The 22500-nt window shown below is 42.7% G+C and overlaps 1 protein-coding gene across 1 annotated transcript in view; it reads right to left on the bottom strand.

Moving 5' to 3' along the window:
* LOC137621843 (uncharacterized) overlaps positions 1–20036 on the bottom strand; it is a 120327-nt gene extending 100291 nt beyond the window's left edge. The window contains exon 1 of the mRNA XM_068352351.1: positions 19875–20036. Coding sequence (XP_068208452.1) covers positions 19875–20036 — 162 coding nt within the window. The remainder of the gene's footprint in view (positions 1–19874) is intronic.
* Between the last annotated feature and the right edge of the window lie 2464 nt (positions 20037–22500).

Raw genomic sequence — 22500 nt, 5'->3', positions numbered from 1 at the left:
TCGATATCAACTTAGACACGTACACACAGACTCACTCAGGGAGGGGGGTGGGGGGGGGGGAGGAGACCCACCAGTCAGGGGGTGGGGGGTGGGGGGAAGGACTACCAACCTGTCAACAATAATCCTATTTAATGGAGAGGACAGACAGTCGTGGAACATAACAGCTGAGCTCCTTGCGAAATAGCATATTGCAAATTGAATATGCAATATTATTCTCTCCGCTAGCAGGACTGCATCTCGCGGACTTCCGAGAAGAAGGGATTCTTTTTATATGATCAATTTCATAAGCTGACGGACATCCGATGTGAAAGGATTCTTAATATAAGGAATTAGATCTAATTTTTTTTTTTTTTTTTTTTTTTACTTTTGCGTTACGAATATTTAAATCTATTAATAACAGGAGCAATTGGAGATTTTGACCTCTGCCAAATGTTAATGAAGTCGTCCATGGCCTAAGATCTATCTGTGGTGGAAATTTCGTCAAAATCCGTCAATTTGTTTTGACGTTATCTTTAAAGTGGATAAAAATGCAAATCTGGATCTAAATTCCGGATCCGGCTCATCTCCAAAATTTAATGGGGTCATCCATAACCTAAGATCTATTTGTGGTGAAAATTTCCTCAAAATCCGTCAATTTGTTTTGACTTAATCCTGTCTGGAGACAGACAGACATAAACACAGACAAATAGATTGATAAATAAATAAATCAATCAACTCGATTTTATAACCTAAGATCTATTTGTGGTGAAAATTTCCTCAAAATCCATCGTGTAGTTTTGACCTAATCCTGTCTGGAGACAGACAGACATAAACAGACAAAAAAGTAAATAATTAAATAAATAAACTCAATTTTAGAACCTCCTTGGAGGAGGTAACAATTAATATGACTTGTAATGGGTATTGTTTAAGGGAAGAATTGCCTACTTTATGGCAAAGCCTCGTTATTTCTTTTATCGAAACAACTTATTTTTAAGGATCTAACATTAATTCAGGTATAGAAAAAATCATTATATATATGTATATATATATATATATATATATATATATATATATATATATATATATATATATATATATATAATCTATATTTGTTCTGTAACCCAATACAAACCATTGCTATTTACATGGGGTAATTTGGCGGAGCTGAAATGACGAGCCATTAAAATTAAACGAGGGTTAACTACCCCCTTGCTAATTAGCAGGGGGTAGGGAAGGGGTAGCTAGCTACCCCTTCCCCCCTCACACACTGTGAATAGTTCAATTCACTTTTGGCTCGGGTGATGATCAGACGTCTCTGCTCTCACCCTCGCTTGACAGCCTTTAAATTCTGCTTTCTCTTTAACTAGTGTGTGTGAAGTTGGCCTCGACTCTACGATGCGTACTTGCCCTGGAGTTCCTAAGCGTCCATGTGGGACGTTTATGTCCTCTTTGGAGACGGACCCTCACGCCCTTTGCCCCCTTTGCCGAGGTCAACAGTGTGACAGGGAGAATGTGTGCAGTGAGTGCAGAGAGTGGCCTGCCTCCCAGTGGGAGAAGTTCGGCCGTAGACGCAAGAAGAAACCCAAGAGAGACCGATCTCCTTCGAAGGTGACTTTGAAGAAGGAGGTCTCTAGGGTTTCTCCTTGCGCCGCCCGAACCTCCTCCGAAGGTCTCCCTCGTCCGGCTTCACCTGTGAAACCGCCGAGTGAGATTGCAGGTCCTAGTGGTTTTTGCCAACCTCGTGGTGGTGGAGAGGGCGTGGCCTCCCTTAGCGAGGTTGTTCCCTCTCCTCCCCCGGGGGAGGATTTATTATATTTTGATGAATTCGACTGCACTGTTTCTAATCATGGTTTGTTTCAGCTTTGGGCTTCCTTGGGGCTTAAGGGCACTCCCTCCAAGGAAGGTCTGTTTGACTTGTTGCAGCTGGGGGCTGCAGTCAAACAGTCACCGGTAATGCCGGAGGTTTTTCCTTCGGACATTGTCGATACTGTGTTGTCTGCCCCTTCTGACGTGGCAAGTCTAACCCTTGATCCTGCTGCCTCGGATGTTGCTGAAGTCCCATCTCTCCCTTCCGCACAGCCTTCGGAGGGAAGGGTGGGGCCTCCGGTCTCTCCTGCGAGCTCGTCTCCCCCCCGGGGTAGCGCGCTTTCAGAGACACCCCTTCGAAGGACCGATGACCCTGACTCCTTACCCAGGGGTCGCATTCGTCGTAATGCCCGTAGGCCTCTGCGAGAGAGGGGGCTCCCTTCTCCCTATCAAGGGGTGAAGAGGCGCCTCTTTGGGTCTCCTTCTCCTCCACCTGCGGAGGAACTTCCTCGTCAGGAGAAGGTCATACCTGCAACATCTCTTGACCTCTCTGCGGATCGTTCACGATCCCCTTCTCCTGCCAAGTCTTCAGTGCTGCCGTCACCTGTAATCCTACAGGCACCGTCTCCTTCGGGGGAAAAGGACTCTGGGGTTAAGTCCCTGGCCCTTGTGCGCGCACCTGCGCGCTTGCGTGCAGTTGAGCGCAGATCTTCGTCTCCTCATCAACCATCACCTGTTCGCCAGCGCTCTCCAACGCGCCAGCGATCTCCTGTTCGCCAGCGCTCTCCAACGCGGCAGCGATCTCCTGTGCGCCGGGGCTCTCCTGCTCGCCAGCACGCCCCTGGGCGCGCTCTTCATCTTGAGGATGGTCAATGCTCACCAACGCGCCAGCGATCTCCTTCTCGCCAGCGCCTTTCTGGGCGCGCTCTTCAGCCTGTGAAGAACCAGCGCTCCCCAACGCACCAGCGATCTCCTGCGCACCAGCGCTCTCCCGCACGCCAGATCTCTCCTGGACATCCAGAGAAGGGGCAACGCCTTCCAACGCGCCAGCGATCTCCTTCTCGCCAGAGCTCCACTGCTCGCCAGCTCTCCTTAGGGCACCCCCACCCTGAGAAGCAACAACTTCCTGATGGGCGCGCTGCTCACCATCACTCGCCTGTGCGCGCGCGCAAGCACTCACTAGTGCCTGTGCCTGTTGCACGCCCTGTGCGCCCACGCTCGCCAGCGCCCTCTAGATCTTCGGACTCAGACGCTCGCAAGAGTTCGCCTTTGCCTCGCATGTCGATTCTTGCGCTTCCAGTTGCCCCTGTGCGCCCTTCGATTTCTGAGCGCCTCTTAAGTTTGGCACACTCACGCCCACGATCTCCTTCAGCTCGCCCTTCACGCCAACACGCTGTGGGTCCTGCGGGCGGTAAAGAAGGGGCCTCTCCTACACGCGCCCCGATCGCTGACAGATCTGCGCGCCACCACTTGAGGGAGAAAGTCTTCTAGGAGACATCCTTCTCCCTCCCACCATCATCAGCGCTCCCCTAAGAGGTCGCGCGGTCACTCGCCAGCTCCTTCTGTGGAGTTTTCTCCTGCGCATTCATATGCACGCTCTCCTGATCGATTTGTGCATACCCTCCTGCGCGCCATTCTCCTGCGCGCCATTCACCTGCGCGCTCCTACGTGCATGCACCTGCGCATGCGCGCCATCACTCGCGGCCCTATGACCACCTTTCTCCTTCGCGCGAACGCTCGCCCACAGGTCGCTCGCCTACGGTGGGTCATTCGGACCGCAAGGATCCTCGGCAGGATGCTCCTCCTGGGAGGCGTTCCCAGGATTCACCTCCGCGCAAGAGGAGGATAACGGCAGAACAAGGAAGATCAGCAGAGAGGTCTAGGCAGTCATCTTTTTCGTTTCAGGAAGGCCTCGTGGTGACCACTCCTAAGGGTCGCGAGATCCCCTTTTCTCCAGCGGGGATTGCTGACACAGCGTCAGTTACCCGTCTACCATGGTTCCGCCACATGATCAAGGCTGTTGTCCAGGCTATCAAGCCTTCCAGCACTGATCAGAGGCGGGACCCTGGGATGGGTTCTCCACCGTTGAAGAAAAGGAAAGGAGTGGGCTTCGTGGTAACTCCTCCCCGGGAAAAGCTGGTCTCCAGGAACCCCATCAGGCGGACCCCTTCCCCTTCTCCAACCTCTGCAGCTCCACCCCCTCCTGTAGATGAGTTTATCTCGTCCTCGGGGGACTCCTCTGACTCGGAGAATTCTTCCTTGGCACCAAGGGGGGAATTTTCTCCGGATAGGGGAGAGGTTGCACGGGAAGAGGTTCCTCCTCGGGTGTCGGTGTTGGAGTCCTATTTTCCTTCCAGGAGGGAATCGAAGGACACCAAGACTGTTCCGAAATCTTCGTCGAAGATTCGTCAAGAACCAGCAATCCCTAGGGAGGACGTCCACGTTTCTCCCCAAGAAGACCTCTTGGGGATGGGAGACTTAGCTGCCAGTCCACCAAAAGGAGAACACAGCGAGTCAGAACACGCGTTCTGGCAGGTCCTTGGTTTGATGAGGGAGCTCAACAAAATTAAGGACCCGGAGACAGCCCCTCGTGAGGGGAAAGACACCGTGCTTGACGAGGTCTTTGGTGTCCAGAAGCCCCCCAAGACTAGTGCAGCTTTGCCCTGGTCTAAAGGGGTGAAAGGCGCCAGGGACAAAGTCAAAGCTCAGCTCTCCGGTCTGGCCTCCTCAGGACGTTCTTCTGCCGGGTTTAGACTCCTCCCTCCTCCTCTAGTCCAACAGAGGAGGTATTTCGAGATCGACGGGGAGTCTTGCATGTCTCTTCCACTCCATCATTCTGTGGAGGAACTAGCTAAGGGAACTTCTTTCGAGAAGCTCTCGACCCGACAGGTGACGTTTGCGGCGTCAGAGACCCAAAACCTGGAGAAAGTCGCTAAGAGTGCCATGCAGGCAACTTCGTGGCTTGATCTCTGGCTTGGGTCTCTGGGCATCCTATTGCGATCTGAGGATCTGTCCAAGGAGAGCAATAGGAAGGCCTTGGAGACCTTCCTCCTCTCGGGCACTCGCTCTATTGAGTTTCTAGCTCACCAGGTCACTAACCTATGGGCTAACTTGATCCTCAAAAGACGCGATTCAGTGTCCGAGAGGTTCCATCCGAAGGTCCCCACTGCAGACGTCAGCAGGCTCAGACACTCCTCTATTTTTGGAGGGGAGTTACTGGAGCCTCGTGACATGGAGCAGTCGGCTGAGAGGTGGAGGAGGTCGAACCAGGACTCTCTCCTCCAAAGGGCCCTGACATCTCGGCCCTATAAACCTCCAGCTCCTCCACAACAACGTCAACAGCAGCCTCGCAGGACACCTAAGCAGGCTCCGACAGCTAAGGCAAGCGTGTCTAAGCCGCAGTCCTTTCAGCCGAAAGACAAGAGACGCGGCAATTCCTCTAAGGGAGGTAGAACTCCTAGAGGAAGCGGCAAAGGTCGCAAACACTAGGAGTGGCAATCCCCCCGCGTGTCCACCTGTGGGGGGATGCCTAAGAAGTTGCGTGCAGAGGTGGCAGCAACTCGGGGCCGACTCTTGGACGGTCTCTGTGATCGGCCAAGGGTATCGCGTCCCGTTCACAACATCTCTACCTCCCCTGACAGCGAATCCAGTGTCGTTGAACTCCTATGCCTTGGGATCGGCAAAGGGGATGGCCCTCCGGGCAGAAGTCGAGACCATGCTCAAGAAGGATGCTCTCCAGGAGGTCGACGACGGCTCCCCAGGCTTCTTCAGTCGACTCTTTCTTGTAAAGAAGGCGTCTGGAGGCTGGAGACCGGTCATCGACCTCTCAGCACTGAACAAGTTTGTCATACAGACTCGGTTCAGTATGGAGACAGCGGACACGGTCAGACTTGCAGTGAGACCACAAGACTTTATGTGCACTCTGGATTTGAAGGACGCGTACTTCCAGATCCCCATCCATCCGTCTTCCAGGAAGTACTTAAGATTCGGCCTAGACGGCAAGACCTACCAGTTCAAGGTGCTGTGTTTCGGTCTCTCCACGGCACCCCAGGTGTTCACCAAGGTGTTCACTCTGATCTCGTCGTGGGCTCACAGGAACGGCATCCGTCTCCTTCGTTTTCTGGACGACTGGCTGATCCTGGCAGACTTGGAGTCGACCCTTCTGCGTCACCGGGACAGGCTTCTGGAAGTTTGCCAAGATCTAGGGATCTTGGTAAATCTCGAGAAGTCCTCTCTGCGCCCTACGAAGAAACTGGTATATCTAGGCATGAAACTAGACACGATTCTCCACAAAGCCTTTCCATCAGATGAAAGGATAGCAAGGCTGAGGAAGGTAGCAGAACCTTTCCTCAGACGAGGAGAGCTTCCGGCCCAACTGTGGTTACGTCTCTTAGGCCATCTATCATCTTTGGTCCGTCTTGTTCCAAACGGCCGCCTCAGGATGAGATCCCTTCAGTGGCGGCTGAAGTCGCGATGGAATCAGGGAAACGATTCCCCGGACTTCCTAGTTCCCATAGGACCTTCGGAACGGACGGACCTTCGATGGTGGCTGGACGACGAGAACCTATGGAAGGGAGCAGATCTCCTCGTCCTCCCCCCAGATTTGACTCTGTTTACGGACGCGTCAAATCTAGGGTGGGGGGCCCACATTCTGAACCAAAGGGCCTCAGGCCTTTGGTCAGAATCGGAAAGGTGCCTCCACATCAACTTGCTAGAATTGAAGGCCGTTTTTCTGGCTCTTCAACAGTTCCAACAAACCCTGGCGGGCCACTCCGTGGTGGTGATGAGCGACAACACCACGGTAGTGGCTTATATCAACAAGCAGGGAGGTACCTTCTCGCAACAGCTATCCCATCTTGCAGCAGAGATTCTGAGATGGTCCGAGACCCGCTCGATCTCACTGATAGCTCGCTTCATTCCTGGCAAGAGGAATGTCCTCGCCGACAGCCTCGGCAGGGCGACGCAGATAGTGAGTACCGAGTGGTCCTTGGACCCTCAGATAGCCAACAAAGTCCTGACTTTGTGGGGCTCTCCGACTGTAGATCTGTTTGCGACAGCCTTGAATTTCAGGCTGCCCCTTTACTGCTCTCCAGTCCCGGACCCCAAGGCTTTCTGGCAGGATGCCTTTCAACACAGGTGGGACAACATGGACGTTTACGCCTTCCCACCTTTTTGTCTGATGAGAAGGGTGCTCAACAAGACCAATCTATCGGTCAACCTTTCCATGACTCTCATAGCTCCGCTATGGCATCATGCGGAATGGTTCCCAGATCTTCTGCGGCTCCTAACGGAACCCCCAAGAGAACTCCCTCCACGTCACGAGCTACTCAAACAACCACATTGCAACATCTTCCACAAGGCCGTAGCTTCGCTTCGGCTTCACGCCTGGAGACTATCCAGCGACTCCTCACGGAGAGAGGATTTTCTCAGCAGGTTGCGGACAGGATGTCTCGGCACCTGCGAGAATCCTCGGCCAACGTCTACCAGGCGAAGTGGAAAGTCTTTTGTGGTTGGTGTCGTGGAAGGGGTCTCTCTCCGCTCGATGCCTCTATTCCAACAATAGCGGAGTTCCTTATTTATCTTCGGGAGGAAATGCGCCTTTCGGTCTCGGCTGTGAAAGGTTATCGCTCAGCCTTAAGCTTAGCCTTCAGGCTGAAAGGAGTGGATATTTCCTCTTCGTTGGAACTTTCTCTACTCATACGCAACTACGAAATTACTTGCCCCCAGTCGGAAGTCAGACCCCCTCCTTGGAACGTGGTTCAAGTGCTCAGGGCTCTGAAAAGAGCTCCCTTTGAACCATTACGCCAGGCGTCTGATCGCCACCTAACGTGGAAGACGGCGTTCCTACTCGCGTTGGCCTCGGCCAAACGAGTAAGCGAACTTCATGGTCTCTCCTACGACGTTGCCCATTCAAGGGGATGGGGGGAGGTAACGTTCAGGTTCGTCCTTGAGTTCATTGCTAAGACTCAAAACCCTGGGGTGTCAGATCCAAGATTCGACTCCTTCAAGGTAACGAGTCTACGTTCTGTAACAAATGACCCAGATCATCTGTTACTGTGCCCAGTCAGGAGTCTGAGGCGCTACCTCAAGAGAACGGCTGCAGCCCGTCCTCATGTGCAAGCTTTGTTTGTGAGCACAGGGAGGACAAAGAGGAGGGTCACCAAGAACTCCATCTCTTCATGGATTCGCAAGGTGATAAGTAGCACCTTGAATCCCGACTCTCCTCCGTCACGTCGTCCCAGAGCTCATGACGTCAGGGGTGTTGCTACTTCCCTGGCCTTCAAGAGGAACTTCTCTGTGACGCAGGTTTTACAAGCTGGGGTCTGGAAACGTCAGACGACGTTCACAGCCCACTACCTGCAGGACGTGACCCACAGGAACCTCGATACGTTTTCTATCGGTCCTGTGGTGGCTGCACAACAGCTGGTCTAACCTCAGGCTCCTTATTGGACAAGTAGCAGAAGGTTGAGGGCATTGTTACCCGGTTTTAGTCTGCGTGAATGAAAGAGTATGTCTGGTCCTTACTTCTTTCTTCATTCTCCCCTCCCTTGGGAATAGCAGCATCCAGGCCTTTGCACAGCTGACCTCAACCTCTGCAGGTAAACCATGCTTCCTTGTGCTCCTAGTATTAGCTTTAATACTGTCGCGTCCCCCATACCCTGACGAGGTGGTATTGGGTACGTCCTAGCCTAGGGTTCCACATAAGGAACTCCAGGTCAACTTCCTAGGACGAGTCACGTTATTCTCCTTCACACACATCCTAGTAGGCCGCACGATGGTCAAACATGACAGCGTTCGAGGGTTAGGGACTCCCGTTCCTTGAGTTCTACAACTCGGAATTGGAGTCCCCGGGTAAAGCCGAAGCCAGAAGGCTGGGGACTTTCCGCCCTTCCTAAGGGTAAGTCACCCCATGTAAATAGCAATGGTTTGTATTGGGTTACGGAACAAATGACAAATTTCGTAGATAATTTGTATTTTTCCTACCATACAAACCTTTGCTATTTACGCAAATGTTACCCGCCAGCTCTGACCCCCAAGTCAAGTCCTACCTTTAAGTGAATTGAGCTATTCACAGTGTGTGAGGGGGGAAGGGGTAGCTAGCTACCCCTTCCCTACCCCCTGCTAATTAGCAAGGGGGTAGTTAACCCTCGTTTAATTTTAATGGCTCGTCATTTCAGCTCCGCCAAATTACCCCATGTAAATAGCAAAGGTTTGTATGGTAGGAAAAATACAAGTTATCTACGAAATTTGTCATATATATATATACATATATATATATATATATATATATATATATATATATATATATATATATATACTGTATATATGTGTATGTATACAAATATTTATATATATGCATGTGTGTATACCATGAACTCCAAAATCATAAACAAATATTTATGGCCATCATTCAACGTGAATTCGTCTGAACACACCAACAACTTTTCCAATTTGATATTTACCAACTAACTTACTGTAAAAGTTTAACCTTGGGACAATAATCCCACGTGTCAACGTTACACAATCTGACTGATAATGAAAACAAAATAGAATTATTAATTCCTAACATCGCCGTCGGCCAGAGTTGCCAGGTTTTCTAAGTGAGAAAAGGCCAACTTCTACTCAATAGAAGCTTTAAAAGGCCAACCCATTGGTAAAACATAGCCAAAAATATAATATTTGAGGACAAACTTTCTTTTTATAATATTGCTAATGGCCAACCAATTTTGAAAAAGGCCAAATTTTAAGTTTTTGGCCTGAAAAAAGGCCAAACCTGGCAACCCTGGGAAGTGGAGTGTGGGTGATATCAGATGCGTATTTTATTAGTGGTCTTAATTGAAATTTAATTCCATATCAACCGGGGATATATAATTAATTTTTTTTTCTTTCTAGGAATTTTCAATTAATATTTGAACGGTGCAGTAGGATGCGAAATAAAGAGACAGTGTTGAGAAATCAATGATGATTGACAGGGTGTTCATATGTCAAAGCTGAACATGACATCGTATTGTAAAGATTCAGACAAAACAGCTGCTTAACTTTGATATTTATGAAGCATATGTTTGTATTTCAATAATAATTGTTCCTATATATATATATATATATATATATATATATATATATATATATATATATATATATATATATATATGTATAAATATATATGTATATGTATAAATATATATATATATATATATATATATATATATATATATATATATATACTGTATATATATACATACATATATGTAAGTATGTATATATAATATGTATAATATATATACATACATATTATATATATATTTATATATATATATATATATATATATATATATATATATATATATATATGTATAATATATATATATATATATATATATATATATATGCATATATACAATATCATTTAATAAAACTATCAACCATTCAAAAGAATATTTTTTCTTTTGAAGGTTGTTTTAGAAAACGAAGAAGAGTTGAAGAGAACAGTTTATTTTATAGATTTAAACAAAACAGTTGCCTAACTTTGAAGTTCATGAAGCATATATTTGTATTTCAATTTTGTTATTTCCTTCATATATCATTTTAAAAATCTGAAAGTGTTAAAGAGATATTATTTTGAAGGCTGTTCGTATTTCAGAAAACGAGCAAGAGCTAAAGATGGCTGCGTTTTCTATAGATTCAAACAAAACAGTTGCCTAACTTTCATATTTATGAAATACATATTTGTATGTCCATTATGTTTCTTTAATACAATTTATCATAAGAAGCTATTGTTATTATGAATATGGATTATCTTTATTAGAATTTATTATCACTATTGAACTGTCAAGATTCTTAACATCATGTTGAAAACTTGAATAATCGTTTCTACCTATTCTTTCAAAGACTTTTCATTTATATTTCTTATTAAATTTACCTGTACATTAAAACACGAAGACAGACGGGTAGTCTAACTAGTACATAGCTGTGGACAAGATGTGATAATTATGCTCAAAGTTTTCAGGACTTTTTCAAAAAGATTTAAATCGTTATGGTTCAACGCAGTTCATCCTTCGGTCGCCTTGGTGACCGCTGAGGTAGCGGCAGTAGGGGAATCCAGCATATGAAGCTTCATTTCTGGTAGATAACGGGGAACGGTGGGTTGTGGCACCCTAGCAGTACCAGCCAAACTCGGTTGAACCCATCATCAGACTGGGGGGAACGAAGAGAAGAAAAGTATCCTTTTGTTCTTTTTTTTTTATATTAGCTACTCCCAAAAATTGGGGGAAGTGGTTTGGTCAATAGATGGTGTGATCCCAGAATTTAAAAATAATCTTTGAATAAATTTCATAGTGACTATACAGTAAAAAATTAACGGTCTCAAAGTACATGCGAAATGGTAATTGTCTTTCAGTATATATATAGGAGGAATAAAGGAATTGCACACATCAGAGAGCAGAAGGTAGCTTGAAGCAAACATTTGTCCTAGGTTGTGGTAGCCTATTAGAAATATCCCTGTCTGGCGAGTCCTTTGTCCTGCTCAACCTCGATAGTTTCGTTTAGTGTCTGCAATCTTACCATCCTTGTGAACTAAGGAGGGTGGGTTTTGGGGAGCCTTAGCTCTACCTACTAGTCATCAGCAACCATTACCTGGGCCTCCCTGGTCCTAATTTTGGTGCAGAGGGGGATTGGGCGCTGATCATATGTATATATAGTTAGTCTTAATTGCTAGGCCATTGTCACTGTCCCTTGCCTCTGCCGTTCATGAAGGACCTTTAAACCTTAAACAGAAAAGCCTGTGTGGTAACGTCCCTGACTGGTGATCGCCAGACTGTGGTTCGAGTCCCGCTCAAACTCGTTAGTTCCTTTGGTCGTTGCAACCTCACCATCCTTGTAAGTTAAGGATGGGGGCTTTTGGGGAGTCATCAGCAACGATTGTCTGACCCTCCCTGGTCCTAGTTTGAGTGAAGAGGGGGGACTGGACGCTCATCATATGTATGTGTGGTCAGTGTCTAGAGCAATGTCACTGTCCCTTGCCAATGCCATTCATGAGTGGCCTTTAAACCTTAAACCTCCTTGGTCCTAGTTTGGGAGGAGAGGGGGTGCTTAGGTACTCACCATATGTACATATAATCAGTCTCTAAAGTACTATCCTGCTAGAGCATTGTCACTGACCTTGCTTTAGCCATTCATGAACGACCTTCAAACCTTAAACAGAGATGCAACGGAAATTATTTAATTGTTTTTAGAAAGCAGAGATATCCAGTAAACGTACTTCAATTCTGAACAAATGGTTTAGACAAATAGTTGAAACCCCTCTTTCTCTCAGAAGACAAGATCATATACTCCATACTGAGTCAATGTACAATTCATTTTCTGAGAGATCATGCATTCCTTCATACTTATTCAATGTACAATCCATTTTCTGAGTGACTTCCATTGTAAAATCGCCCGCTGGATGAAAGTAAAGATTTCCAATAAACGTACTTCAATTCTGAACAAATGGTTTAGACAAATAGTTCAAACTCCTCTTTCTCTCAGAAGACAAAATCATGCATTCCTTCATACTTATTCAATGTACAATTCATTTTCGCACAGACTTTCATTGCAAAATCGTCCGCTAGAGAAAAGCTTCCGTAGGGAGAATTTTGACAATGGAATCCTATTTCTCGCGAACACTTTATCATCTACTCGTAAAGGGGAAAGTTGTCAGATATTCTTTTGTGGAGATCGAACTCTGCAGCAGCGCTGCTGACTTGTCTTACAAATTCTTTTCCTTTATTTGGGGTTTACTTTAACAATCAGTTGATTTGTGTGTGTGTTTTTTATTTGTTTGTGTGTGTAAATACGAATCTTTGTATCGAACTATTGTTCCCTGTCTCTTTTTATATCGTTTATTCTCTCTTTTTATAAGTTTGGTTTAGAAATACATTACTTTATTATTATTATTGTTATTATAATTATTATTATTATTATTATTATTGGTAGTAGTAGTAGTAGTAGTAGTAGTAGTATTTTGCAACCATTTTACGTAGAGGAAAAGTATTTTAAATGTTCATTTAGTGTATTTGAATCCCCCGCTAACACTGTAATACATAATAAACATTTTACATAAGAAAAGGATGTTTTAGTCCCGGTATTTTAAACGTACATTTAACGTATCAGAATCAGCCACTAACATTGTAATATTGTAACCGTATTAGAATGAAGTAAAGTATTTTAAATCAGTATTTTTATTGTTCGTATATTTGACTCAGCCACTAACATCGTAATACTTTGTAACCGTTTTGCATAGGAGACAGGGTGTATCAGGTAACCGACCCTTTAATGGGGGGATAACGGTGGGAAAGAAGATAGTGTGAAGGATGACATGGAGAGAAAAGGTCTGGTGGAAGAGGATGCCTTTGCTCGAAGGCATTGGAGAGGGCGCATCAGGCAACCGACCTCTTAATATATGGATAACGGTGGGAAAGAAGATAGGGTGAAGGATGACACGGAGAGAAGAGGTTTGGTGAAAGAGGGTTCTTTGATAGAAGGCATTGAAGAGGGCGCATCAGGCAACCGACCTTTTAATGTAAGGATAACGGTGGGAAAGAAGATAGTGTGAAGGATGACATGGAGAGAAAAGGTCTGGGGGAAGAGGATGCCTTTGCTCGAAGGCATTGGAGAGGGTGTATCAGGTAACCGACCCTTTAATGGGGGGATAACGGTGGGAAAGAAGATAGGGTGAAGGATGACATGGAGAGAAGAGGTTTGGTGAAAGAGGGTTCTTTGATAGAAGGCATTGAAGAGGGCGCATCAGGCAACCGACCTTTAATGTAGGGATAACGGTGGGAAAGAAGATAGTGTGAAGGATGACATGGAGAGAAAAGGTCTGGGGGAAGAGGATGCCTTTGCTCGAAGGCATTGGAGAGGGTGTATCAGGTAACCGACCCTTTAATGGGGGGATAACGGTGGGAAAGAAGATAGGGTGAAGGATGACATGGAGAGAAGAGGTTTGGTGAAAGAGGGTTCTTTGATAGAAGGCATTGAAGAGGGCGCATCAGGCAACCGACCTTTAATGTAGGGATAACGGTGGGAAAGAAGATAGTGTGAAGGATGACATGGAGAGAAAAGGTCTGGGGGAAGAGGATGCCTTTGCTCGAAGGCATTGGAGAGGGTGTATCAGGTAACCGACCCTTTAATGGGGGGATAACGGTGGGAAAGAAGATAGGGTGAAGGATGACATGGAGAGAAGAGGTTTGGTGAAAGAGGGTTCTTTGATAGAAGGCATTGAAGAGGGCGCATCAGGCAACCGACCTTTAATGTAGGGATAACGGTGGGAAAGAAGATAGTGTGAAGGATGACATGGAGAGAAAAGGTCTGGTGGAAGAGGATGCCTTTGCTCGAAGGCATTGGGAGGGCGCATCAGGCAACCGACCCCTTAATATATGGATAACGGTGGGAAAGAAGATAGGGGGAAGGATGACATGGAGAGAAGAGGTCTTGTGAAAGAGGGTTATTTGAGAGAAGGCATTGAAGAGGGCGCATCAGGCAACCGACCTTTTAATGTAGGGATGACGGTGGGAAAGAAGATAGTGTGAAGGATGACATGGAGAGAAAAGGTCTGGTGGAAGAGGATGCCTTTGCTCGAAGGCATTGGAGAGGGAGCATCAGGCAACCGACCTCTTAATATATGGATAACGGTGGGAAAGAAGATAGGGGGAAGGATGACATGGAGAGAAGAGGTCTTGTGAAAGAGGGTTATTTGAGAGAAGGCATTGAAGAGGGCGCATCAGGCAACCGACCTTTTAATGTAGGGATGACGGTGGGAAAGAAGATAGTGTGAAGGATGACATGGAGAGAAAAGGTCTGGTGGAAGAGGATGCCTTTGCTCGAAGGCATTGGAGAGGGCGCATCAGGCAACCGACCTCTTAATATATGGATATCGGTGGGAAAGAAGATAGGGGGAAGGATGACATGGAGAGAAGAGGTCTGGCGAAAGAGGGTTCTTTGTCAGAAGGCATTGAAGAGGGTGCATCAGGCAACCGACCCTTTAATTTCGGAATAACGGTGGGGAATAAGAAGAAATTGTTTCAGTCAAAGTGGGGCGGGGTAAGGAGGGATACAATCTAGGATCTAGGATGGGGGTTGGGGGATCCAGACCCCACAGTTGAGGATCTTAGGGCAAAACTTTCCATTCCGGCCCGTTAAGTTTTGATGCGGCTTATCTTTTGAACTTCAAGGATCCAGAAACAAACTTTTTAGCCGGTCAAGAGAAATCTTGACTGTATAGTTTGTAATTGCTGATAGTTTCTCGAGAGTAGAGTGAAATTCGTAGGAGATTTGACAGGATGGACTAAAGAAATGGAAGCTTAGGAGGAATATTACTGTTTCTTTAAGACTTATTTTTCATGACGTGTTCTATTAGACGTTTGTAAAAAATTCTCTCTCTCTCTCTCTATCTCTCTCTCTCTCTCTCTCTCTCTCTCTCTCTCTCTCTCTCTCTCTCATATTCTATTAGACATTTGTAAATTATCTCTCTCTCTCTCTCTCTCTCTCTCTCTCTCTCTCTCTCTCTCTTCTATTAAACGTTTGATAAAAAAAATTCTCTCTCTCTCTCTCTCTCTCTCTCTCTCTCTCTCTCTCTCTCTCTCTCTTTTCTATTAAACGTTTGTAAAATTCTCTCTCTCTCTCTCTCTCTCTCTCTCTCTCTCTCTCTCTCTCTCTCTCTCTCTCTCTCTCTCTCTCTCTCTCTCTCTCTCTCTCTCTCTCTGGTATTACTGGATATAAATAAAGCTTCAAAAGATGACAAATCATATTTTCAAAACATAACAGAGTCCATCTTTTAAACTATTACAAAAACAAATATTAAAAAAAAAAAAAACTTCCAAATAATTAGAAATGTAATAGATATAAATTCAGTCTTATTCAATAAGCAAGATAAATGAATTTGATATTATACACTAAAAGAACACTAAGACATGTTTCTCTATCTTAATTCGTACTGTGGATCTTTCAACATCTCAGGCTTGTTTCCTTTTCTTGTGCCTCCCTTCAAATCTATTTATTCCTTTCTCCGTCTCTTTCCTGCCCTCCCTAACAGCATTTACTTTTCCTCTTCGTTCCCTTTGCATGCAAGAAGGAGGTATTGTTCATTCGAGCACATGTTGGGGTTGAAACATTCCTTTTTCGAAGCCAATACAAACAAACGAAAATGCCAAAACTCTTTATGGATATTGACAATTTAATATTGCTTCTCAAGATACAATGTTTTAATTGTTCAATTTGTTACTCACAAGGGGCTGTGGTGGCCGATGTGGTAACGTCCCTGATTTATGATCGCCAGACTGTGGTTCGAGTCACGCTCAAACTCGTTAGTTCCTTTAGTCACTGGAACCTCCCCATCCTTGTGAGCTAAGAATGAGTGGTTTGGGGAGCATATAAATCTATCTACTGAGTCATCAGCAGCCATTTCCTGGCCCTCCTTGGCCCTAGCTTAGGTGTAGGGGGGCTTGGGTGCTGATCATATGTATATATGGTTAGTCTCTAGGGCATTGTCCTGCTTACTAGGTGTATTAGGTCATAGTTTTTTAAAATTCTTATTTAGCAATTCATAATTTGATTAATATATTTCATCAAATTAATAAAAAGGAAGAATATATCTTTCTACGTAACATCAACTCTCTCTCTCTCTCTCTCTCTCTCTCTCTCTCTCTCTCTCTCTCTCTCTCTCTCTCTCTCTCTCTCTCTCTCTCTCTCTAATGTACCACAAAACATTTGCTTAGTCTTGTATATATACTGTATATATATATATATATATATATATATATATATATATATATATATGTGTGTGTGTGTGTGTGTAAATATATATATATATATATGTATATATATACATATATATATATATATATATATATATATATATATATATATATATATATGTGTGTGTGTGTATATATATACATGTATATATGCATATATATATATATATATATATATATATACAGTATGTATATATATATGACTCCCTCCCTGGCCCCCCTCCCGTCTCGCAACACACAAACAAGCATCATTCACCAATTAGGTAGAATTTTGAGCTCAGTCTGTGGAAGAAGAAACTACGTTTAAAATAGTCTGGTCTCAGTTCCGGTTTCATTAGAATAGATGCTCACCAGAACGTTAGCCGGGCAAGCACAGGAGTGGCCTTCCTAGTAAACAGCTTAAATTCACAGCCCCGTGCTGGGATCGATCTGCTGTCATGCGAATTCTAGTCGAGCACGTTATCACTGTTCTAGCCAAGAATAATAGAAAAAAAAACAGAAGAAAAATAAGAAATCATTGTACTATGCTAACCTTAAAACCCTAGCAAGAAAAATGTCCCTTTATATAAGTAAAAGTTATATAAATGTTCAACCTAGAACAAAATAAATAACCTTAAACAAAGGTGAAGGTGTCTGGTTTTAGTTCCAATTTAATGAGAATAGATGCTCACCAGAACGTCAGCCGGGCATGCCCAAACAACCCCCCACCGCAGCACACAACCACAGAAGTGGACTTCCCAGTAAACAGCTTAAATTCCCTGCCCCGTGCTGGGATTGATCTGCTGCCATGCGAATGCCAGGCGAGCATGGTCAAGCAAAGTATCCAATTCACGCAATCAGCAATGAGTAATGAGTTTGGGCATCGTTAATCGTGTAAAAGGTCAATGCTTTTATATGCCATATCAGTTCCTTAATGCTTTATTCTTATTCTGACATCACGGTTACCCTATACATGCTTATTTGGACTGCCAGAGTGTTAGTGGGTAATTACACTGGTCTCATATATATATATATATATATATATATATATATATATATATATATATATATATATATATATATATATATATATATATATATATATATATATATATATATATATATATATATATATGAGACCAGTGTAATTACCCACTAACACTCTGGCAGTCCAAATAAGCATGTATAGGGTAACCGTGATGTCAGAATAAGAATAAAGCATTAAGGAACTGATATGGCATATAAAAGCATTGACCTTTTATACGATTAACAATGCCCAAACTTATTGCTGATTGCATGAATTGAATATTTTGCTTAACCGTGCTCGCCTGGCATTCGCATGGCAGCAGATCGATCCCAGCACGGGGCAGGGAAATTAAGCTGTTTACTGGGAAGTCCACTTCTGTGGTTGTGTACTGCGGTGGGGGGTTGTTTGGGCTTGCCCGGCTGACGTTCTGGTGAGCATCTATTCTCATCAAATTGGAACTAAAAACAGACACCTTCACCTTTGTTTAAGGTTATTTATTTTGTTCTAGGTTAAACATTTATATAACTTTTACTTATATAAAGGGACATTTTCTTGCTAGGGTTTTAAGGTTAGCATAGTGCAATGATTTCTTATTTTTCTTCTGTTTTTTTTTCTATTATTCTTGGCTAGTGCAGTGGTAACGTGCTTGCCTAGAATTCACATGACAGCAGATCGATCCTAGCACGGGGCTGTGAATTTAAGCTGTTTACTAGGAAGGCCACTCCTGTGCTTGCCCGGCTAATGTTCTGGTGAGCATCTATTCTAATGAAACTTGAACTGAAACCAAACTAATTTAAACGTAGTTTTTTCTTCCACAGACTGGGCTCAAAATTCTACCTAATTGGTGAATGATGCTTGTTTGTGTGTTGCGAGAGGGGAGGGGGGCCAGGGAGGGAGTCATATGTGAGGGGGTTATGCTTGGGGATGGGTAGAGGGGGAAGTCTCCGAGAGAAGGGATGTGACTTGCAATGCCATGAGTTTTTTTTTTTTCTACCGTGCGTAATTAGATTTGGTCACAACAAGATGGCTTTCATGTGAAGTCATTCTACCACTGGCAATTAAGAGTAGCTATCTTGTTCTTTTGCATATAGATTAATGTTAGTGTGTGTTTGTGTGTGTGTGTGCGTGCAAATTCTGCAGGAAGATTTGTATTATATATATATATATATATATATATATATATATATATATATATATATATATATATATATATATATATATATATATATATATATATATATAATCATCATCCTCATCAGCAGAAGCATCTCCTCCTAGTCCTATTGACGCAAAGGGGCTCAGTTAGATTTCGCCAGTTGTCTCTATCTTGAGGTTTTAAATCAATACTTCTGTATTCATTATCATCTACAATAAGTTTCATAGTCCTCAGCCATGTAGGCCTGAGTCTTCCAAATTTTCTAGTGCCTTGTTGAGTCCAGTTAAATGTTTGGTGAACCATTCTTTCTTGAGGAGTGCGAAGAAAATGTCCAAACCATCTCCACCTACCCCTCACCATGATCTCGTCCACATATGGCACTCAAGTAATCTCTCTTGTGAATTAATTTCTAATCATATCCTGCATTTAACTCCCAATATTCTTCTGAGGGCTTCGTTCCCAAATCTGCAAAATCTGTTTGATATTTTTTCATTGTCATACCATGACAGTAACACAGATCCTACTAAACTGATATATAGCCCGATTTTTATATGTAATTTCAGGCGAAATGATCTCTAAATTTTACTTAGCCTAATCATTATCTATTCTTTTTTTAGTTAAACTCTAATTCTTAAGACCCTGTATTAGAGATCATAATTCCTAAATGTTTAAATGGTGTTCTGCTAATACGGACAGCATCATCCACATACTTTAGGTCAGCTAACTTCCTATTACCAACACAGTCCAATCCTTCTCCACCATCCTCAACTGTTCTATGCATTACAAAATGCATGAGGAGGATAAACAGCATAGGTAACAACACATTCCCTTGGAGTACTCCACTGTTCACTGGAAATTCATTTGATAGGACTCTTTCGGTTTCCATTACTTTCACTGTCTTACTCTCTTTGTCTCTATCTCCTTCCCTGTCTCGCTCTCTCTCCCCACCAGTTTTCAATTCCTGGAAAAAGGTTAAATTCTGTTCCTGTCCTGGTTAAAAAATCTATGAGGAGGATAAACAACATAGGTGACAACACCTTCCCTTGGATTACTCCACTGTTCATTTGATAGGCCTCTTTTTGTCTCCATTTCTTTCACTGTCTCGCTCTCTCTGTCTCTATCTATTTCTCAGTCTCACTCTCTCTGTCTTCATCTCTTTTACTGTTTTACTCTCCACGAGGAGGATTAACAACATAGGTGACAACACATTCCCTTGGAATACTCCACTGTTCACTGGAAATTCATTTGTTAAGACTTTCTGTAACCGTCTCTTTCTGTGTCTCGCTCTCTCCGTCTCCATCTCTTTCACTGTCTCGCTCTCTCTCTCCCCACCAGTTTCCAATTCCTGGAAAAGATTAAATTCTTTTACTGCATTGGTTAAAAAATTTTGTGAGGAGGATAAACAACATAGGTGACAACATATTCCCTTGGAGTACTCTACTGTTCACTGGAAATTCATTTGATACGACTCTTTTTGTCTACATTTCTTTCTGTCTTTCTCTCTCTGTCTCCATCTCCTTCACTGTCTTGCTCTCTCTCCCCCCTCCCATTTTCAATTCCTGGAAAAGGCTAAATTCTGTGCCTGCACTGGTTTAACCTTTTCTGCAGTAGAGTTGGATGTAAAAAAAAGTCTTCAACGCCCTCTCCATCTCGGCTCCCTCTCCCCGCTGCGTTTCACACGGTGCTTTATTACATGCCTTGGAGAGAACCCCTTTCCCACTCAGCGACCTTTTTTTGTGTGCCTGGAATCTTCTCCATTCTTTGCTAAAGGTCACCAAAGTTTAGTGTAGACAGTAAACCAGCGCGGGAATGTCATTGTGTTCACCTGTATGTGTTAGGAGGGAAATAACGCTGATTTCAGTGTTCGTTGGCAATATGGGGGAAAATAACGTCGGGATAAACTTGGCTATTGAATTTACACGGGGGAATCCCCATGGAAGTTTCTTCCTCTTGGATATTCATGACTAAGTTATCTTCGCTCGCATGGCTGACGAAAAATTCGCAAGCAAGCAATTACCCGAAGGAAATTGCATCCGGCTTCTTCGAACTTCGACGAAAGGAATTCTTGTAACTTTATTGGAAGATATGTTGTTTGTTACCTTTATATACGTCTATGATTATTGTCTTCCTAATAATTGTACATACACACACACACGTACATACATACAGACACACACTCATGTATATATATATATATATATATATATATATATATATATATATATATATATATATATATTATCTGTATATATACATATATATGTATATGCATATGTTTATGTATATGGATGTACATATATTTATACAAATATATATAAATATATTGTCATCATCATCATCACGGTAAGGTATCACCGCTTATATTCATATATATATATATATATATATATATATATATATATATATATATATATATATATATATATATATATGTATGTATATATATGCATATATATTTGTGTGTGTATATATATATATATATATATATATATATATATATATATATATATATATATACATATATGTATATGTATATATATATATATATATATATATATATATATATATATATATATATATATATATATATATATATATATATTTATACATACATCCATGTATATATATATATATATATATATATATATATATATATATATATATATATATATATATATATATATATATATATATATATATATATATATATATATATATAGGTATATGATTGTATGTAGATATATATTTATATATGCGTGTGTGTCTGTATGTATCATAGCCACGAAAGGAAATATGAAAACTGAAAGCCTTAGTGTTAATAATGCTTCTACAATTAAATCCAATTAATTAATATTGATATTTCAAGAGGCCTAATACAATATGTAATTGAGTTTTAAAGCTCCTCAAATATCTCAAAATATCGCTAAAATATTTTCAAAACTAGAGAGGCTACTCAGTAGAGCGCCGACCTCTGTCAGGCCAGCTTATTTCTCGACCTTTTGGACATCTTGCTCGCCCATAACCTTGACCTTTGATCTTCCAAAATTTAATCGTTTCCAGTTCTTCTTGCTAGGACAATCAGTGTCCATTGCTTCTGCCATTCATGAGCGGGCTTCATACCTTTGAACATGTTTTTTTTTTTTTTTTTTTTTTTTTTTTTTTTGAGTAGACTGATACCTTCAATATTGACTTCTTAATTCGTTCGTTATCGCTATGCTAATAAAGTAATAAGTATTCCAAAACAAAATTTTCACCTTAAAAAATACTATAGAGAAAAACGAAAATAACAATATCCCTTTTCAGACGTCTTCATTGTTAAATAATGCAATAAATCAAATTTTCCTCTTTAAAAACAAAAAAATCACTTATCATTTATACATTTAATTTCAAACTATTCAAAGAATATAAAGTCTTCTTTACTATTCCTATTTGTACCCTATGGCACTGAAATTATGCATCACTGATAACATTCGAATAATCATTCGTGTAATAAGGCGAATCATCACAGAGGGCGTAAGTGCAATGGAATTTCGCAAAGACTATTATGATTTAATTGGATCCAATTAAGGAGCTTTGTGACTCCCCTTCGTCTCTCAGAGAGATGTTTGGAAGGGGTGGGTGGGGAGGGGGTGTTCCACGAAGATTAATATTATCAGGGCCAATTACCATAAAGGGTCTTGTATAAGTGTGTCATAAGAGTTCCTGTAGTTCTGTGTTCGATCCCAAGCAGGTATCAGTTGAAATAAATCGCCTGCCGCAAGACT

This window comes from Palaemon carinicauda, chromosome 28 (genome assembly GCF_036898095.1).
Source record: "Palaemon carinicauda isolate YSFRI2023 chromosome 28, ASM3689809v2, whole genome shotgun sequence".
NCBI classification, from domain to species: domain Eukaryota; kingdom Metazoa; phylum Arthropoda; class Malacostraca; order Decapoda; family Palaemonidae; genus Palaemon; species Palaemon carinicauda.
Note: the sequence above shows the minus strand (reverse complement) of the source record. Positions and strands in the feature narration are given on the sequence as shown.